The sequence below is a fragment of the Podarcis melisellensis genome, assembly GCF_964234715.1.
Source record: "Podarcis melisellensis genome assembly, chromosome: 3".
Taxonomy (NCBI): domain Eukaryota; kingdom Metazoa; phylum Chordata; class Lepidosauria; order Squamata; family Lacertidae; genus Podarcis; species Podarcis melisellensis.
The window spans coordinates 31,483,187-31,504,680 of NC_138530.1; the positions used below are offsets into that span (position 1 = coordinate 31,483,187).

Below are 21,494 nucleotides of genomic sequence, written 5' to 3' on the forward strand. Positions count from 1 at the left end.
CGTGGTTACAAAACATGGATCCACAGGGATCCTCAGGATCTTTGCATTGGGTCACCCCAAATTCACCATCAGAGCACATAGCATGTCCATGGCTACAGCCTGCCCCCCAAAAATCACACACCCACTGTTGCCTGGGGCTGCAATGGTGCAAAAACGTGGTTACAAAGCATGGATCCACAGCGATTCTCAGGATTTTTGCATTGGGTCACCCCAAATTCACCATCAGATCACATGTCTGTGGCCACAGCATGAAGCACAAAAATGATACATCATTAATATTCACCGCCCACGGCGGCAGCCAATCGGCTGCCGCAAAGGGCGGGCCCTCACAGGTTCACTTATGGTCGGGGCAGCCCGGGGCTCGCCCCTTTCGTTCCCCCAGCAGCAGCGGTTTGGAGGTCTTGGGCCCCCCCAATATTTTTTATAAGTCGGTATGGGCCCCCCCAATATTTTTTATAAGTCAGCGCCCCTGAATTCACTTACCTGAGAGTAAGTTCTATTGAACCCAGAGGAACTTACTTCTGAGTAGACATGCCTAAGATGGCAATGTAAGAAAAGTGGTGGTGGAGAGGCTGCAGTAAATTTATTTATTTCGTCTTTGCTCCATTGAGCTCAAGGTGGCTCCCCCTGTGAGGCAGGTTAGGCTGAGAAAGTTACTGGCCCAAGGTCACCCAGTGAGCTTGATGGTTGAGTGGAGATCTGAACCTTGTTCTCTCTGGTCCTAGCCATTTAAGCACTGCACCACACTGTCTCTCCAAAGCATAAAGTAATTTGACATGCCCCTGTATTGTTGTCACAAGTAGCACACTTACATTTAGGCAATTACAGAATGCATTGCACCATCTCCACATCCTGTTGTAATCTGGGATCAAAGGAGTCGCAAAACATTTCCTTATAACCTAATTGTGACTGTAGCAAAGTTTTCTATGATGCTATTTGGTGTCGTGCAAATAAATTGGAAGTTGGCAACGAATTGGGCAAGAGAACAATATCAGGCTGTTTTTATATGTGACAACTGCAGCAAGGGTATTACTGGCACAGAAATGGAACCAGGCAGAGCTACTGACGAAGGAGGAATGGCAGATGAAACTAATGGACTACGCAGAATTGGATTAAGATGACAGGGAGAATTCCAAACCAGCGGGACCAGAAATTCTTGAAAGATTGGACTAAATATGCAAGTTATTTGAAAGACAATTGTAATCAATTGTCTATGCTTGTAGGACTGCAAGAAGTTATATGAAATATTGCAGAAAAGATTTATGAGAATGGATTTTAAGTTATGGATTATTAAAGGTAATAGTTAGGTCGGATAACAAATGTAAAATTAAGAGATGAGGTTTGAAAATCATTAGACATGGCTGATGGAAGTCTCAGGTTAAAATAGCCAAAATGTTGTATAAGATGAGATGAGATGATATGTTCTGTTTGGAAAATATATGTAAAAACTAATAAAAATGTATATATTTTTTAAAAAGAGAACAGTATCAGGTGCCAACTTCACAAGTGTTCAGTAGAACAAATCATGTGAAAATAGGCCTGTGGCGCATCCTTTGAATGCAAAGTACCAAGATCTGAAATTGTTGATACTAGATATGTGTCTTGTTAAGCAGATCCAGGACCCACTATATATTCAGTTTGGTATTTTGGATAACAATGAGTGGGGGGTGGGGGTGGGATGAACAGAAGAACACAGGAAGCTGTCTGATAATAAATCCAGAATTGACTAGCAGGTAGGGGATTTCCCCAGCCTTACCTAGAGATCATGAGAATTTGACTAGGGCGATTTGCATCCCAAAGCAGATGCTGTCCCACAGACCTATGACCAAAGTATATGTCATTAATGAGTAGGATTCTGCCTTTATTAGCATTAGAAACTTCAGTTCCAGGAGTGATCTGAAAGCTGTGGGTAACAAAAAGAAAGCTTAACACCAACCCAGGACAAGGTAGCCAGTTATAATCCTCAAGTCATACATCACAAAGGCAACACAAAGGTGGGAGGTCCGTTCTGTTTGGTTTCCACATACCTTTAAAGCTGGACACTCTATACAGTATCTAGGTTTAAAAAGTAGAGATTAGATTATTCACTGCATTCACACTTTGATTTTGTTGGGTTTTTTGTTCAGGAACCTTTATTCCATTCAGCTGACATGCTGCATTTTGAACCTTGGTCAAGCATTTTCTTTAAAGAGAGCATAAATCAGGTTGGAACAGGGACGCGGGTGGCCCTGTGGGTTAAACCACAGAGCCTAGGACTTGCCGATCAGAAGGTCGGCGGTTCGAATCCCCGTGACGGGGTGATCTCCAATTGCTCAGTCCCTGCTCCTGCCAACCTAACAGTTCAAAAGCACGTCAAAGTGCAAGTAGATAAATAAGTACCGCTCCGGTGGGAAGGTAAACGGCGTTTCTGTGCACTGCTCTGGTTCGCCTGAAGCGGATTAGTCATGCTGGCCACATGACCCGGAAGCTGTACGCTGGCTCCCTCGGCCAATAAAGTGAGATGAGCGCCGCAACCCCAGAGTCGGTCACGACTGGACCTAATGGTCAGGGGTCCCTTTACCTTTAAATCAGGTTGGATTCTGCAAGGGACCTTACCATTCATGTAGAGGCTCACCCTTCCTTCTGTTGAACAGGAAGGAAAGACTGGAAGATTATATAGGGGGTGGTATTCAAATAAATATTTGCACAAGTGCATGGTAAATGCCACTTGAAAAATGTAGCCTGGGGGATGCATTTTACTTCCAGCAATTATCCCAACCTCACTTTCTCCTCCACTCCCTTTAAAGAAAATTAATTTCTTTCTGTGCCTTTGCCTGTGACGTCTTGCTGTCTTTTAGTATCTACCTAAATTATAGGTGAACAGTCTTGCCGCTTAGACATTTTTTTATTTGAGTGATGAGGAACTCTTCCAGGAGAAGACAAAACATTGTCACTACACACTGTCAGGTTACATTAGACTCCCTAGTTAGGCCCTACTAAAAATAGAATCCCAAAGGATTAAAATTTCCCCACTCTAAACATAGCATGAATAGAAAGAATTTTAAAAAAAATCTCGCTGAGGTATCATTTATATCATTCAACCTCCTTTATTTCATTGGGAGAGTTAAGTGCATACATAAATCTCTCCTCCTGAAATCAACATGGCTGAAAAGTGTTTAAACTTGGCTGGACCATACTTTTGGACCATACTTCTCTCTGTTGTAATTGTTTTCTTTAAAATTGTCCCAAGGATATGACTAAAGAAAAGAAAAAATTAACAGCAAATATTTATTTAAGATTGTTACTGCGGAATAAGATAGATGTTTTAAATATGTATACCACCACCCTTCATTTGACTCCTGCCAACCTAGCAGTTCGAAAGCACGTCAAAGTGCAAGTAGATAAATAGGTACCGCTCCGGCGGGAAGGTAAACGGCATTTCTGTGCGCTGCTGTGGTTCGCCAGAAGCGGTTTAGTCATGCTGGCCACATGACCTGGAAGCTGTACGCCAGCTCCCTCAGTCAGTAAAGTGAGATGATCGCCGCAACCCCAGAGTCGGTCACGACTGGACCTAAAGGTCAGGGGTCCCTTTACCTTTACCTTTTACCCTTCATTTGGAGATTGCATGGCTGTTCACTACAGAAAAAGACAAAATAAGAATACAAATTAAAACAAAAACCAACCAAGAACACAAACACATTTAAAGGGCCACAGAATGTTAATCAGCCAAAGGCCCGCTCCTAGAGAAATGTTTTTTTCCGGATGCCTAATGAAGGTGCCAGGTGATCCTCCCTGGGGAAAGCATGTCACAAATGGTGAACCACCACAGAAAAGGCCCATTCTTGTGTTGCTACTAGTCCAGACCTCACATTTTTTTCAAATTGATGGAACTTTATATCTAATGACTATTAACATGTCATCACCAAGGGATGGGTGAGGGAGAACTTCTAAGGAACTGGTACTTCTTGGTAGGCTGAAGGCCTTCTTGGTAGTGGCGCCTGCCCTGTGGAACACCCTCTCAACAGATGCCAAGGAAATAAAGAACCATCTGACTTTTAGAAGACATATGAAGGCAGCCCTGTATGGGGAAGTTTGTAATGTTTGATTTTTTTTTACTGTGTTTCATGTGTTTAATTTCTTGCAAGCCACTCAGAGTGGCTGGGGGCAACCCAGTCAGGTGAGTGACATTATTATTACAGTATTAATATTATTATTATTATTATTATTGGCATGCACCTCAACATAGCTCATTGGACTAGATGACACTTGTGGTCCCTTCCCATTCTACAGCTGACTTATGATTCTAACAACACCATGGCAATATTTTTCTAACTACATGCAACATCATTCTACTAGCACTGATACGGTTACTTGACTTTAGCCTTTGCGCCGTGTTTTTTCCCCTCTTATGTAATTAAGGAATGGAATATATTGTTCTGATTGATTAGATTCCCCAGTTGTTGTTGTTGTTGCTGCTGCTGCTGTTTTTGACTGGTTGCTATTTTCCTTTCTTAGTTTTCCCATCCCTGTGACAAAGCCATAACCTTCCTGCAAGCAGGACTTGACACTCCTCTCCTCCCATCTCTGCCTCCTCCTCTTCATTTGACAAGGCCCTGCAAGTGATGTCTGGCACCTCCGCTTTCTAAGGCTGCCCCTAATTGGTAGTTTAAGCAGAAAGACAAATGCCCAATCCACATCCCAGGGAAGGTGGAAATTAGTGTGGCTCTGCTTAGCTGCTGCCCAAACCAGCTGGAGTTCTGGAAGAAGAGAAAGCTCACCACAGGAACACAAGTGAACAGCAGAGAACCTGCACAACCAACGCAGACACAAAACCCCACGCATATATTAAGTAAATCTTTAATAAAAATACATTTAAAAAGAAAGGATGGTGTGTGTGTTAGTGTGTGTGTACAATTTCAGGGCCCATTGCACAGCAGAATGTGCTAACCAAGTGGATTTTTCTTGAAACTAATTTGTTTCTCCCACATACAGCAGGAGAGTCTAATTAAGATGTCATTTTAAAAAGTTATGGAAGCCCCCCCCCCCCGTTACAAAATTCCTACTGTTTTTTAAAGATTGTGTGTATATTTCACTGTATTAAGCAGAATGCTTGATGTTATATATCTATTGATATATATAAAATTCTAACAGAAATAACACAGGGGAACATCATGATCTTAACAGATAAATAATAATAATAAAAATACCCATCCACTACATCCTGGTAGTTTGAGATCAAATCACGAAAAAGCGCTTGAATGAAAACAAAAAAAATAAATGATACTGATCCACCCATTTACTTTGTTTTCAGACAGGTACCACCTCTGCATATGTTACAACTGCCAACATGGAGTTTTTACAGCACATAAATAGGACTGAAGCATTTGCCAGAGACATTATGCAGCCGTGTGAGAAAGTTGCCTCGTGCCCGCCCTGAATGTTTTGCTTTCATTATATCCCCAGTAATAAACGGCTTGTGCTCTCCTATCCTTCATAAATAAAAACTCTTAAATCACCAACAATTACTTTGTTCTCCTTACTTCCTGTGCTATAAAAGCATTCCCTTGTGTGATAATGGATGGTAATGTTATGGTCATAGCACCACACGCCTTTAATTTAGGCTACATGTGTAGGTATAAATAATTTTTTTAAAAAAATACATAATTGTGTGTGTGCGCGTGGGTTGTTTTTTTAAAAGAAGAAAAGGCCTAAAATTTTACGACACTGGAACCTTCACTTAGAAACTGTCTTTGTTCCAACAATGCATAATGCCACAGTGAGTAGACAAAAAGAGCAATTGGTGAAGGATAATTAGGGTTGGTGGAAATTGCTGCATGTCTCTTTCCCACTCTGCTGCTGGGAATGTTTGCAAAAGGACATTGAGCTTCCCAGATGAAAGGTTGGCCCATTAGGATTCTGGATTAACATTCCCTCACTTTCTACTTTCACAGACTCACTTGGTTAGAAGCGAGAGATGGATGAAGGATCAGTCCGGCTCTGGAAGTGCAAAATAATACAAGAGTTGACTAATGGAAAAGCCATCTCATTCAGAGATTCCTGGGGAGTGACTTGCCCCACTGATTACGTAGGGAGGTGGGAAGGAATTGAAAATTAAACTTCTGATATCATAACACCATTATACAAATCTACGTTGTGACTGCATTTGTGATATTGTGGACCATTTCTGGTCGCCTCACCTCAAAAAGGATATTGTAGAGTTGGAAAAGGTTCAGAAAAGGGCAACGAAAATGATCAGGGGGATGGAGCAAAACGCCCCCCTCCCTGAGGAAAAGTTGCAGCATTTGGGACTTTTTGGTTGAGAGGAAAAGTGAGTAAAATCCAATGTGATAGGTTTTTGTAACACTATGCATGGCATAGAGGAAGTGGGTCAAGAAAACTTTTTCTCTCCCTATCATAACACTATAACTTGTGGGCATTCGATGAAGCTGAGTGTTCAAAGATTCAGGACACATAAAAGGAAGTACTTCTTCATGCAGCACATAGTTAAACCATATAACTTGCTCTCTCACGGGAGGCAGTGATGGCCACCAACTTGGATGGCTTTTTAAAAAGGACTGGACAAATTCATGGAAGAGAAGGCTGTTGATGACTTTTACCCACAATGGCTATGCTCTGTGCCTGTGTGGTTGGAGGCAGCAATGCTTCTGAATATCAGTTGCTGAAAACCCCAAGAGTGAAGAAAGCTCTTGTGCTCAGATCCTGCTGTCATGTTTTCCCTAGGCATCTGGGTGATCCCTGTGAGAACAGGATACAGTGGTACCTCAGGTTACATACGCTTCAGGTTACAGATTCCGCTAACCCAGAAATAGTACCTCGGGTTAAGAACTTTACCTCAGGATGAGAACAGAAATCATGCCTTGGCGGCGCGCCAGCAACAGGAGACCCCATTAGCTAAAGTGGTACCTCAGGTTAAGAACAGTTTCAGGTTAAGAACGGACCTCTGAAACGAATTAAGTTCTTAACCTGAGGTATCACTGTACTGGGATGGGCCATTGCCTTTTTGCCTTCTCTTTTTGGGAGCAATGTATTTTTTCTCTTTTGGTGGTATGGATTCGGACTAGCAAGTTATTATTACTTTTATTTCACCTCATGTCTCATCCGCATCAACATACATTTGAAACACTCTTGTGCCATTTTAACAGCCATAGCTTCCCACAGAGAATCCTGGGAACTGTGGTTTGTTAAGGGTGCTGAGAGTTTTGTGAAGTGTGGGAGGGGCTTTACAGGCAATCAATCTAGTCCAACCCCTGCTCAATACAGGAAATCCAAAGTTAAGGGTATTCCACACAAACAGCTGCCCTGTCTCTCTGAAGATCTCTAGCAAGCCACTGGGTAATTGGAAGGCTGCTGAAACCAGTCTGAAAGTGGTCCAAGGCCCACACACTGCCCAGTTACCATCCACTGCTTGAGAAATGCTAGCCTTCTATAAATTTAGGTTTGTGCAATTAAAGCAGCTCTGGTGCAACAAATCCACTTTAAAAAAACACAAAACCCCTAATAACAGAATCTTTGGCCTAAAAAGTGTGGGATAGCTAGCTCCCCACAAACAAATCAAAACAAGTGCTCAGTAAAGAGCTGACATCATATAACCTCCCTGTGGGAAAATGAGGATGAACGCTCAACCTTTTTTATTTGGGAAATGGAGCTGTCAACAAGCAATGGTCTCTGCCGCCCCCTGCAGGTGAACTGCCTGTGATCTGATGCAATGGACTTTATTCCACAAGCAGTTGTGTCACAGTCAAGACGCTTTGTTGTTTTTGTAGCAGCAGACTTCCCAGCCTTTCTGAAAATTTACCATGGAAGCCTAATAGGACTAGGTAACACAAAAATCTTTTTATGAATCTATACTTTGGTGCTGGGGATTGCTGTAACAACTCCGTATATAACGGAAAGTGCTTTGGAGACGTGCATAAACAGTTTTCAAAAATAATTTGACTACGTACAGGGATTAAATTTATTTATTAACTACATTTAACCTGGTCAGGTACTATAGGATCCTTCCCAGCTTTTACAGCTTAAGAATATGACCAAGAGGTTTGACCTTCCCTGTGTTCCCTCGACCTTTGCTCTTCTTGCCTGATCAGGAGTAGCCAGAAAGGGGCAGCTAGAGGTGTGTGACAAAAGTGTCTTTGCCTGAGGAAGTGATTTCTGCTGCACTCAAAAGAGTTGGTGGTGCGACCACTGCTTAAGAAGTCCTCCTTGGACCTGACTGTTTGGAAGTACTACTGCTTAGCTGTAAATAGCCCCTTCTTAGAGAAGATTCTTAAAGAAGATGGTGGTTGCTCAGATGCTGTAGTCCAGTAATAGCTGGGCTTTCTCCACTCTGGATTCAGACCTGGGTTTGGGACTGAAGTGGCCTTGGTCACCATGCATGATGTCCTTTATGGGGAACGGGACAGGGGGAGGATGACCCTATCATTTCTCCTTAATCTCTCAGAGGTATTAAAGACCATTGGCCATAGTATCTGTGGGCAGACCGCCCACAGGGACGGACCCCCAAATTGCACCCCCCCCTTTGCCATGAAAGAAAGGCTGAGGGAAAATCTACATCATGAAATAAGGAGGAATAAAGATTGACATCGGGATCTGCTGCCCCGGTGAATTCTGCCACCTGAGGCAGTCGGCTCACCTTGCCTCATGGGTGAGTGGGCCCTGTCTGTTAGATTAGCTTTGTAGACTGGGTGTGAGAGGCAGTTTGGTAGTTCTGATCCTACCTGCGAGACCAGCTTCAGAAGGCAGCATTGGGGGACTGTTGCTCAGTCCCGTAGAATCTGTGCCGTGGAGTCCTGCAAGATTCCATCTTATCTCCCATGCTGTTCAACAGCTATATGAAGCTGCTGGAATTTGGAGAAAGGAGCCATCAACATGTGGATGACACCGACCCAGCTCTATTTCTCATTGTCATCTGTCTGGATGAGGGACAATAAGCTGAACCTTCCTGCAGCTGGTAAATGCACAGTTCTTCCAGCAAAACAGACAGCCATCTTAATCCCTAAACCAGTTAGACAGGAGTGTCGAGACTTAAATTCATTTGCAATCTATGTAAGATATGTTATGCTCTAGTCTTAAATATAAAACTGAAGACCATAGGAATTGCCCCTATGCACTCTAGAGCACGCATGAAAGTGAATCGGGTAAGGATTCTGGTAGGGAGATGCTGAGCGAATAGAACGTTGATGCCATTTTTAAGAGGAAGCACCTTTGAATAACTAACAAATAATCTATTCATACAAGACAATAAACATATAAAACATATGATCAAACCATTGTAAAGGATCTTCTAGCAATCTAGCTCAACAGTTGTGCTAGTGTAAAGAGTTTTTCGTCGATTTAGTTGGTGCCCAGCGACACCTGGTGGCGGAATGTTGCCATCATATTTGAAAGTCAATGAAGAATTATGGATATTGGCAGAGATTAAAAACAAAATCAAGCATGGTTGATCAGTCTGTTTGGTATCATTCTTCACGACATTGAACTGCTGATACATGAGCTCAGATCATCTGGTTGTTTGACAGTGAAATATTATTTCTACGTTTTCCCACTATGTAAGTTTTCAGCATACAACCTCCTCCCCTCCTCTTCGCCATTGGAAAAGACTGAAGGATTGGACATTGTAGCTCTCTTTAAATACCAGAAGGTTGTCATGTAGAAGAGGGCACTTTCAGAGAGCAGGATTAGACCTAATGGGCTGAAGTCACAGGACGATAAGGAGAAAAACTTAAACAGCCCTGTTGGATCAGGCCAAGGGGCCAATCTATCACATGACACGGTACACACATAGCATCTGAGTGGCAATGCCCATCAACTTTTTTGGGGGGGCTAAATATTTTATTGTGGGGGTTAAGTTACCCCTGCCTCTAGGAGTTGGCTCCTATGCCCCCAAGTCTCGTTCCTGGTCAGTCATCACCAGTTCAGACCCTGTGACCATATATATGAAATTTAGATTATCGTGCCCCAATTGAATTCAGCTGAATATCAGGAGAAACTTCTTAATGGCAAGAGAGTTCAACACTAGGCTCAGTTTCCTGGAGGAGTGGTGGTCTCTCTTGCTGGAAATCTTCAAATAGAGACGTTGGAAATGCTATAGCCCTCTGTTTCCTGCACTGAGCCCAGGAAAGACTAGACAGCCTACGAGGCCTGTGCCTACTCTATGGTAAAAGAAAATCATAGATGACTACATAGCATGCCCTAGGGAACCTTAGCCTGCAGGCAAAATGCAGCCCTCCAGGCCACTCCATCTGGTCATTGGGATTCTCCCTGTGCCATGTCCCTCACCAGTCTTGTTCAGTACCCACCTCAAGAGTTTTTCCATGGTTTAAATGTTTCCTTCAGCTGTGACAGTGCTTCATGCTTAACTGGATCGAGAGATTTGAGGGCAGGGGCAGAAACCTCTAGCTTTTGCACAGCTGGAATGGAACCAACTGCACAAAGTCAAGAGTCACATTCCTTGCTCCACTCCCCTTTGCCTCTGGCCCTCCTCAACTCTGGCATGTGGCTCCTGGAAGATTCCCCATAAAGGAATGCAGTCATTGTGCTAAAAATGCCCCTATACAACAGGGTTATGGTGTGGTTTCCCCCTCCACGGGTATCATGACAGATGAAGGGTGAGCTATAATCAATATTTTTAAATAATAAACAAGGATACAAATAAATCTCTGCTGAGGTGCACCCACAATTGTGAGGCTTTGTGAGCTGTTACCATTGGCTAAGGACTACATGTGATGTCACAAAAGCACATGGCCTTTTCCTCTTCCCCAACAGAACCCAGTGGGTAGCAGCTGTGACGTCACTGAAGGACATGGTGGTTGCAGTGGCGGAGCTTCATGCTCCGGCACTGGGGGGGGGGTGGAAAGCAGGCTGGGGCGGGGCACCCAGCATGAGTGGGGGGGCACGAGATGAGCGCTGTAACCCCAGAGTCGGCGGTTCAAATCCCCGCGACGGGGTGAGCTCCCATTGCTCAGTCCCTGCTCCTGCCAACCTAGCAGTTCAAAAGCACGTCAAAGTGCAAGTAGATAAATAGGTACCACTCCGGCAGGAAGGTAAACGGCGTTTCTGTGTGCTGCTCTGGTTCGCCAAAAGCAGCTTAGTCATGCTGGCCACATGGCCAATAAAACGAGATGAGCGCCGCAACCCCAGAGTCGGTCATGGCTGGACCTAATGGTCAGGGGTCCCTTTACCGTGTGTGTGTGTGTGTGTGTGTGTGTGTGTGTGTGTGTATGACTTACCCATGTGATGCTGTCACAAAAACCCTGCACAAACAGTACACAATAGAATGAAATATCATTATCCCCCTCCCAAACCACACAATGCAAATGTCTCATACCGAATGTAAATGGACTGTGAAAAAGACTCTGAATTGAGAATGGAGACACTTTTATTTATTTGTCTTGTTACACAAGAATATCTAATAAAAACTACCGGTAATTAAAAAACAACTTGCCTTCCAATGATCTAATAAGAGGACATGAATATTTTCAGGGGCTCTGGAAACAGTGATAGGGAGCGATCCAGCCTCCAATCACACCCACAGAGCAAGTAACCACTCTGGGCGTAATAATCCTTGCATTATTAGCAGTGGCTGGGAGTAAAGAGCTGGCCTCTTCGCCATAGAAAACCACCTCTCAGTCCTTCCCACTCTATGTTCAACAAAAGTACTCAATTAAACATTATACTTGACACCAGGGCTCTTGCAAGCCCGAGACTTCAGTTACAGAAATATATTTTCATGGCATTCTTTGGAGGTTCATTGCCGGCTAGCTAGAGCGCTGAAAAGCTAATGGGGAATTTTGCTCAGAGTCCATCTCTTTGGGAACCACACCTGTAAAGGCAATCATTAATTGTAATTGGGCAGTCTAAGCTTATACAAATAAAGTAGTAGTGTAGACAGCAGTCCCAAACTCCAGATGGGAGGTCCCAGCCCTGGAACTGCAGGAAATGTACCTGTTTACACAAGTAGTTTCCCATATAGCAAGGCATACAGAGGCTCCCCTCTTCCCCTCATATTAGCCTTGCTGGATGAAAATGGAAGTCTTTAGATTATACCTGTGCAAAATGCAGATTTCAGCAGATATCATTAGATTTAAGCTGTGCATCAGGACATTTTTTTGAGGGAAACCCTTCTCGTGACAGTCCTAGCACCTGCTATGAACTTTAACAACATTAGAAAGAAACCTTGCTTAAAGCCAGGAAATTCCAGAGGCCATAGAAAGGGTTTGGAGCAGTGCAAAAGTGAGAAGTGTTATATTAAAGGTGGCATGGGCAGCAGGTGAGAGATCACTTCCTATCCAGCTAAGGCAATAATTATAAAAAGGAGGGGTTGGTCTGTGCCTGGATAGGAGGCCACCTCTTTGGGTTTGGTAGAAGGCAGGCAGGATGTAATGGAATCTATTAATAAATGGCAAATGCACTTGTATTTTATATGATTTATTGGTGTAGATGAAGCTTCCTTGTGTGTTTCTTAAAATAAATGGTAGAGAAAAGAGATTAAAGGAGGGAGAATGGATGAACGGTTAAGCTATGGTTATGCAAGTCATTTAGCCCATGGATAATTTTCACAGAAGGAAGGACACCACTTTGCCTATTTCTACTTACAGATGAATTAAGGTTTTATTTATGAAATTAGTAGGCCTTGGCATATCTGGTGTTCGTCAGCAGTTAACTCAAACCTCAGCATTGGCTTGTGAAAAACATCTAAACAATGTTTGTTCCCAAAATGGGCTTGCTGCTATAATAGATGTTGCGTGGAAGGGCACGCTGCCCCAGGTTGATGAGTAACAGCTCTCACATGTTTGTCGGTATCCTTGCAACAAGTATTGCATTAAAAACACCAGTCGCAAACATGAAATCAGGTTTGAGAAGATTCAACCCACAGTCCGTAGCTTTGGCTTTTATTAACTATTCATACAACCACATACAGCATTTCTTTCCTATCATTCATTTTCTTCTGTATCACCCAATGCCATTCTGAGAATTTTATTTTTATTTTTAAACGACTTTATAGCATTTAAAACATTTGCCACTCACTACTCTTAGGAAACAGGCTTCAGCGTAAAAAAAACAAAAGCAAACATAGCATCTTGCTATGATCTTGTTGTGCAAAAAGCTATCAGGACTTGCACAAAAGTCAAGAAAGCAACAATGAGTCAGCAGGCAAAAACCTTCGCTCCCCACCCCAAGTTACTCATATAAGAACTGTATTTAAAGATTGAACAAATTTGCCTCTTCTTTCCTGGAAAAGAGATCACTATACAAAAACAGCAGAATATGAAGAATCTTGAAAAATTAAAAAGCCAGTTTTAAAAATTATTTCTTTTTCCCTTTTGAAGGCTTAGCAAACAAAGCAGGATCTATCTGATCTCTCGGCAGACCCCTCACTGAGAAAAGCCGTGCTGCTCTTTCTTGCAGGGTGCCCCCACATTTCAGTCCCAAAGCCGTCAGCTCAGACTTCAGCTTGTCTAGTCCTATGGCTTCCAGTTCAGCAACAGAGTTGAATTCCAAAAGATCTATTGTTGAAGTCTCCTAACAAAAAAACAAAGGAAAACAGGCAGTGTTTTAAATGTGTGTCATGGATACCCAAAGAGACAAAAAGCTTTTCAGCAAAAAGGAAACAGAAAAAACAACTACATGTTTTCAGTCTGGAATATTGCAGTCATCTAACATGGTGCGTGTTGAGTTTAAGTTATAGGAGCACCCTTAAAGGACTCCAAAGTCCTGTATTTATGTTTCAATTTAACCAAAGAGGTTCTGTGGCAGGGGTGGGCAACCTATGGCCCTCCAGATGTTGCTAGATGATGCTGTCAGATGTTGTTAGCTCCAGCCAATGGGAGTTGCAGCCCAGCAACTTCTGGAGAGCCACACTTTCTCCACCTCGATCTATGGTTAAGAGTTGTTGTTGTTGTTTAGTCGTTTAGTCATGTCTGACTCTTCATGACCCCATGGACCAGAGCAGCCCAGTAAATGGGACAGCTTTTTTCTCAGGGCCCAGCTGAGTGTGTGTGTGTGTGTAGGTCAGTAGAATCTACTGATGATAGATGATAGATAGATATAGATAGATAGATAGATAGATAGATAGATAGATAGATAGATAGATAGATAACAATAGCCGCCACCATCCTACCCTCCCACTCCCAAAAATGTATCTGGAAGGATGAGACGTGACATTGCAATCATCACATTGTGAGTGAAAATATAAGCTATGGGGAATGGTAGCAATGCATTTCAACTGCATTTCAGTTGCATTTCAATATATATATTTATATATAAATAAACTTCTAGTCAGACATAATAAGCATCATACTTACTGTGCTCTGTAACTGGCTCACAGGTTCCTGCGTATCTGAGGCATGCGCCTGATCTCTGTCCTTTGTTGTCCTGGCTGTTTGATGTTTCTCGACAGCTGCAGCTTCAGTGATAGGTGGATCCTCTACCAGATCCTTTCTAGCACGCTTCCCTTCTTCTTGCAAATTCTCAGCTGCATCAGAGGCTGATGAGCAGCTTCTAGAATCTTCAGAACTGTTGAGACACTGTTCTGTACTTTCCACCATCTTCACATGGTTGCCGGATGACACGGTGCAACTTCCTGATGTGCCAGGTGAGTCGTCATCTTCACTGCTACTGCTGTCTTGTGAACTGTCAGGGTCCTCCAAGCCTTCCACCCCCAACCTACCACAATCAATGAAAATCCATTATTAAAAAGTGTGTGTTTTTACAAATAGCGTCAGCAAAGCACAGAGGTTTGGCAATTTGCCCAAAAGCCTTTTGCCCCAACAACTATGAAAGGAACACAAGTTCTGGCAATGAAGAACACATTTTCCTACCCAATTTCATATACAGAAGTTGAGGGTACTGGCAACTGGATTTTACTTCAGCATCCTTCACTGTACCTGAAGGCAGCAGGCTAGCTTACAGGGTGAAGAATAGGCTGCATGGGACACAAACCCACTCACTATCTCCTCAACATCTGTCACCTGAGGCAACCAAGTAGGGCCGGCCCTACTAACGGAATTAATGCAAGACCAATTCCAGTGAAGCTCTTGCAGTACTAAAATTCCATAGAAGTCACCAAACATCACGGTAATGGTATCAAAAGGGCAAGTCTTTCTAAAAGTAGAGTAGAAAATCGGAGACCATAAGCACCCAAACAGGCACAAAACCTCCAACACACTATTCCCACCCAATTCCAAGGGGCTCATTCAATTACTCTGCTGAAACCATGGAGCTCTGCCATCTTGAATACTTACACAGAATATTGCTATAATAAGCCGCCTTCTAGTTTATCTGCTGCATTCTGCAGTGAACTTAAAGGGTTCAACGTGCTGAGCTGTTGTAGAGGATTATTAATTTGGATCCAATGGATTACTTGCAAGCAGAGGCAGTGAGAAACCTAATTTCACGAGCAGATCAGTGCTTATAGTTCTTAGGATTCATGCCACTGTATTTAAGGCCACCTGCTTCCTTTTAAAGGAAGCAATTCTGTTCCTTTTCCTTACAATCTTTATTCACGCACCTTCTCATCTAGTTAGAAGGATCAAACTGTAATGCTCACCAAAAGCACTTCTTCTTCTCAGACGTGGCTCCCTTTTCAGAATCAGCTGGCCGTTTCCGGCTCTCACTGCTCTCTGGCGAGACCATTGTGCTAGAAGATGCTTGCATGCCTGAAAAGGAGCAAAATCAGTCAACTCTTCCTTCTCCATTTAATCCCTGGCATTTCAAATCAAACACAGACAATGACATAATAAAAAAGCAGGTATGAGAATTAAGAAATGAAAGCACAATTTCTATTTATCTCTAATTTCCCACTAAATCAGAGTTTCATTTAGCTTACTTTTCAGCTCTGACAATGTTATTTAAGGCATCACCAGTACTCGGTTCAGATGATAGCAAACAATAGTGGTTAGTGTTGAATTTGAACCTGGATGACCAGGGTTCAAATCCCCACTGAACCATTACTCTCACTGGATGATGCTGGGCCAATTACCATTTCTCAGCCTAACCTGCCCCAGAAGGTTGCTGCAATGATAAAATGGAGAGGGGGAGAACTGTGTACCTTGAATCCTTCGGAGAAAAGGTGGGATAGAAATATAACAAAACCAATAATTTGAAAATCCCCTTTGCTTTGCATTTTATTGCTCTTCCACAGAGTAATGGGGGGGGGGGATGTTCCACTAAATTATCTCAGCAGCCTTTCAAAATTTATCAAAATCCAACTATCAAAATAAACACCAAGGAATTTAATTTTCAACAACCATTTTCCAAAACGAAATCTTAACAAGCCTATTCATATTTACGAGCATTCACTGTTGTTTTCATCGCAAGGCAATGATATCATTGAACCAATCTGCATTCTGAGGTGCCATTCCAAGGCCCGCAGAGGACTGCCACAAATAAGAGGTTTCAATTTCACTTAGATTGTTCACAGACCCCAGAGTTCAAACTCAGAAGGTTCTACAAACTGTTCTGTATGCCTGCAGGTTAAGTCTTGCAAGTCGCGAGAATTCCGAAGCAGCTAATCCAGTGACAGCAAGGAGGACGCCATGGCAATACCTGCATGGTCAGAGCCACTGTAACAGAGCAGCTCAGTCACTGAGAGGTAGTGATCATGAGAGGTCAGAGACTGGGAAGTGCACCTAGACTTGCCTTCAGCAGAACTCCACGAACTGGATGCTGATGCAGGCAGAAGAGGAAGGAGGCATGTTTCGGCAACTCCACATTCCACCTGCTGAAAATCTGCTTTGGAGGGTTGGGCAAACCCTTCCCCTCCCCTGGGACAGTGAAGGAGGTGGAATAGAAGCTACAGGAGAAGAGGAGAATCACTGACAATTCTTTTCTGCCCACAAGAACATCCAGTAAGCTGAGTGAGAGACACCTTTGGATCACAGTCCCACCTATAACGGAAGAAAACTTTCTATTCTAGGAGAGAGCTGTCCACCCCAGAGGTTGAAAATTCAAGGCAAATACACAAACACACAGGCACACTGTTCAACACCAGAGCATCATAATGACAGGCTATTTAGCTGCAACTAATTAAGGGCCCAATTGAGCTATGTAATCCAGCATAATGACCAATGATGCTCTCTGTGCTACCTTTGAGAACGGAATCCTCCAGCCTTTCTGCCATCTCGTGACATTGCTGCTGGTAGTCTGGGTTCGTGAAAAAGTGTTTCGGCTCCGCAAGTTTACGCTTCAGTCTTTCCACACGCCTTTGCTCCTTGTCCGCTTCACGTTCCGCTTGCTGCTTCACCCATTCAGCCATTCTGTTAAGAGAGAAGAAGCCACATGACACTACATGCACTTTTATGTGCCCACTCTGCCATGGGCTTGATAGTTTCGGATCAAGCACTCTTTCCGCCTACTGCTAGGAGGAAAAGGGTGGAACAGGCCAGAAGATGAATCTGCTGGATCAGACCAACAGCCCATCTAGTCCAGCACCCAGTTCTTGCAGTGGCTGGCCAGATACCTGTGGGAAGCCTGCAAGCTGGGCATGAGTCTGCCCACCTGCAATTAAGAATGTAAGAAGATCAGGCCAATGGTCCATGTAGTTCACCATCCTGTTCTCACAGTGGCCAACCAGATGCTTGTGGGAAAGCCACAAGCAGGATTCAAGCACAAGAGTACTCTTTCTCTCCTGTGGTTTCCAGCAACTTTTATTCAGAAGCATTGCTGCCTCTGACTGTGGGGGAAGAGCACAGCCATCATGCCTAGTAGCCTTGCCTTCCATGAGTTTGTCTAATCTTCATTCAAAGTCATCCAAGTTGGTGGGCACGACTGGGAATGAGTTCCTTAGTTTAACCATGTTAACCAGTGAGTGTTAAAAACTCCCATCTTCCTACAAAACACAAGAAAACATCTTCATGTGCTTCCTCCCAAAACACATAAAAAATTACTTGTCTTTATTAATTGATGGGGTTTGGCAGGGGTCACTGTCAATGAGACACCAGAAAGGAAAATAAAAATCCTCCAGATGTTTAACTACTGCAGAGAAAGCCAGGAAGGCTAAATACATGCCTTGTCCACGAAAGTTATTTTAAGTAGCATATTTCTAGTTTGCCCTTCACAAGAGCAGAAATATGTAAAATTAACAATTAAAACCAAAGTTCAAACCAGACCAATCAAACTTCAGCAGGAATAAAAATCCCACAATACTCATCTCAGGCTCACTCCAAGCATTTGTTCTGCAATTCTACATGTGTTGCTCACCTCCTTATATATAATGTAATAAGGGCATCTGAAGGGGCTAACTGCTTTAACCAACCTTGTAAATAAGCACACAAAAGCTACTAGCCTGCAAAAAAAATTACTAGTCTGCATTTCTGCGGAGACGAAGATCCACAAGCTAGAAAAAAAGCCTTCTGGCAAGCAGACTGATGGCAGAGGGATATGGCTATCCATCTGCCTTCTGCCAGCCTTCTGTGTTGGTTGTAGGGGAATTTTCTTCTTCTGCAATTAGCTCAGAAATTAAGTGGCCTGTCAGAAGAGGGGTGGAAAGATCTCTACCTCCCCTGTCAGGTTTGCTCCCCCCCCCCCCATATTCCTTGTCCATGGTTACGAGGTGAACTGTTATATACTAGACTGGTTTAAATGATGTAACCAAACAGTTCTAGCTCCAGAGGAGTAATTACTTTCCAACAATGCTATGGGTTGCTTTAACGACCTTAAGTTATGTCCAATAACTTTAAAGGATTTACTCTGAGTAGGACTAGCACTGAATACCATTGTATATTAGTAGACACAACAAAGCTGCAGTTTCGAAAGTCTAGTTGACTGCGTAAAGGCTAACGGAATCTGGGTACATTGGTACCTCTTGATGCGAATGGGATCCGTTCCGGAGCCCATCTGCATCCAGAGCAGAACGCAACCTGTGTCTGCATTGGCGTGGGTATGTTTCGCCGCTTCTGTGCATGCGTATGACATCATTTTGAGCATCTGCGCATGCACAAGCAGTGAAACCCAGAAGTAACACATTCCGTTACTTCCATCAGTGTTCTCATTTGGACTTTTTATAGTATTTTGAGAAATGCGCTTCTAAATCTATAGAATACTGATAATGAGATGTAGGGTTATTTTCTGTGAGAAATAAATGACTCACGCTTTTTCATGGTTAACATCTCGAAGTCTCCTTCCACTAAGATCTCTGCAAGCTTCTCGATTTGTTGTCTTCTCAATTTGAGCACCAAGTGCACGGAGCATAGATCCAAAACCTAGGAGCGAATTACAAGCTGTCAGCAGCATAACGGTAAGAATAAGAGAACACTATAGCAAGATTATTTGGTAATGGAATGTTAAACTGCAAGGATGCCTACTCAAAATCAGCCTTTTCCAACCAGGTGCCCTCCAGATGCTGAAGCTGATGGAAGGTGTAGTCCGAAACAGGTTGACACCAGGTTGGGAAAGGCTCATCAAGACTGTGATCTCACCTTTTTGTATTTATATTTGTCTTCTTCCCACTGCTACATGCAGAAATTTAAGATAGATCTATGTTAAGGATTTTTCACTAAGTTTATTTTGCATCTATGTAGTTAAGAAAATGTTTTGTGCTTGCATAGAATTACTCGTAGCTCAGTTACACACAGGGAAGGTTAAACACTTTAAGGTTGGCAGAAAGCAGCTCATTCTGGGAAAGCTTGAGAAACCAGGCTTGGTTCATAGCTAAATTTACAAGCTCCTTGCAATGAAAGAAACATATTCTAATTTCCACTTTCAGAGTTACACAGTATTCTAATTATTTAGCACAAAGTTGCAACTGTGAACCCACCTCCTTTTCCACCACACAGTCTTGGTTCCAGGCTGTAAACGGCTCCTTCTTGTAGCACATCTTCAGAATTAACAAGTCGACCATTACACTTTATATAGAAGTGATCTTCAGGAAGACCCTAAATACAAACAAGTCAGAAAGAATTAAACATATACTGTAGGTTGAAATGCTACAACAGTTTAATATGTAGTAACTGGCAATTAGATTATTTTCCAGTCAAGTTATTTAGAACTGTATGCTGGTGAAAAGATGGGTAAGAGATCTGGTTCCTTCTCTGTGTAAAGATCCAATACTTGGTGAAGTAAATGTATACAAATATGTGCAGCACAGAACACAATATGAGTCACATCCCACTGAGTCACAAATTGGTAGTGCCACTGTTAAAATTTGGAAAGATTCTGTTAACTGAATGGTAATAGATAAGACAAAAAGAAAGAAACTATGAATGCTTATAAGAAATGCTTCCAAGGCACAGAACTGTGAAACTCCGTTCTCCTTAAAGTCCAGACTCTGCATACTTTCTAAATGAACTGTAAAACTATCTTTGGTCAAGAGGACTTTGGATTTAACAGGGGGACTTTAGTCTTCTTTTTATCATGTACCATTTTGTTATACTTTTAATGCTGTTACCTGCCCAAGCTCTTGGGAGGGGGCAAAATAACAAGAACAGAAAACACATCTACCAAGTGTTGAATTATACACCTCAAAGAATTTCCCAAATCAGTTAACATCAGCCCCATTAATAATCTCTTAACTGCCATGCCGTACTTGACAATGACTGTCAAAAACACCACTGAGGGACTTTCTCACTTTCCCCAACGGCTTCACAGTCATTCCCTTCTCCTTGGCCCCCTACCCAGCTTTTAACGCAAAAGGGAATTATGTCAAGCTAAGCTGGGTAGCCCCTTGGCTCCAGGTGCTTTTGGGATTACAATTACCACCACCCCGAGCAACTAATCACGCTAACTGGGGGTGGGGGTGGCGAGGGCAGTCTAACAATTCCGGGGGGTGTCCTCCCAGCTCCCGCGCCCCCAACCCCGAGGGATCTCATTCCGCCCCTCACACAGGGACCAAGCCCCACCCGCTCCTTTCACACGAGCCCATTTTTTTTACCTGTACCCGGCAACGAGCGCGGAGTAAACCACAAACCGATCGATCTTCGGCCGGCAGAGGTACCGGCTGCGCTCCAGGAGCCAGCAAGTCCCGCACCCACAACGCCATTTTCGCCTTTCCTCAAGCAACACCGTCCCACACGTCGCTCCTTCAGTTTCCCGGAAAAGACGCGCGGCCGCCGGCGCGCACCAGTGACGTAATGGACGCAAAAAGGAAGTCGGGCACTGGAAGTTCCCTGGCCAGCAGCAGCAGGAGTTTCTTGGCAGCCCCCTTCCCTCCCACGTGACACGGAGGGTGGGTCTGGGAGGGATGCCTGGTGGAGGCAGATAAAGCGGGTGGGGGCTGGGCGGCAGGGTTGGAATTGGCAGGCTGTCAGGGGATGGAGCAGGAGGCGGCGGGAGCTTGCAGCGACTCCTGCTTCGTGGCGGCGCTTCAAGTGATTTACCCCTTTGGAGCGAGAGCAGGATACAACCCGCCTTGGTTTTTCGTTTCCTCTTGGCTGCCTCTCCGCTCATCGGCCTTCTGTCCGCACTTACAGTATTTCCAATAACCCAGAAGCTTGCACGCTCTGCGGTGCGTGGAAATGCATCCGCGCTGCTTTCCCACCACGACGAGGGGGCGGGAGGGGAAG

General features: G+C 43.6%; 1 protein-coding gene across 1 annotated transcript; it reads right to left on the reverse strand.

The window, feature by feature from the left end:
• Positions 1 to 12,844: 12,844 nt before the first annotated feature.
• SDE2 (SDE2 telomere maintenance homolog) lies at positions 12,845 to 21,034 on the reverse strand. The gene is made up of 7 exons (XM_081905416.1): positions 20,864 to 21,034; positions 19,751 to 19,868; positions 19,085 to 19,196; positions 17,083 to 17,252; positions 15,545 to 15,653; positions 14,301 to 14,661; positions 12,845 to 13,518 (listed from the first exon to the last, which is right to left on the reverse strand). Exons 1-7 carry the CDS (start codon positions 20,969 to 20,971, stop codon positions 13,303 to 13,305), a joined length of 1,194 nt encoding a protein of 397 aa, XP_081761542.1. The 5' UTR covers positions 20,972 to 21,034; the 3' UTR covers positions 12,845 to 13,302.
• Between the last annotated feature and the right edge of the window lie 460 nt (positions 21,035 to 21,494).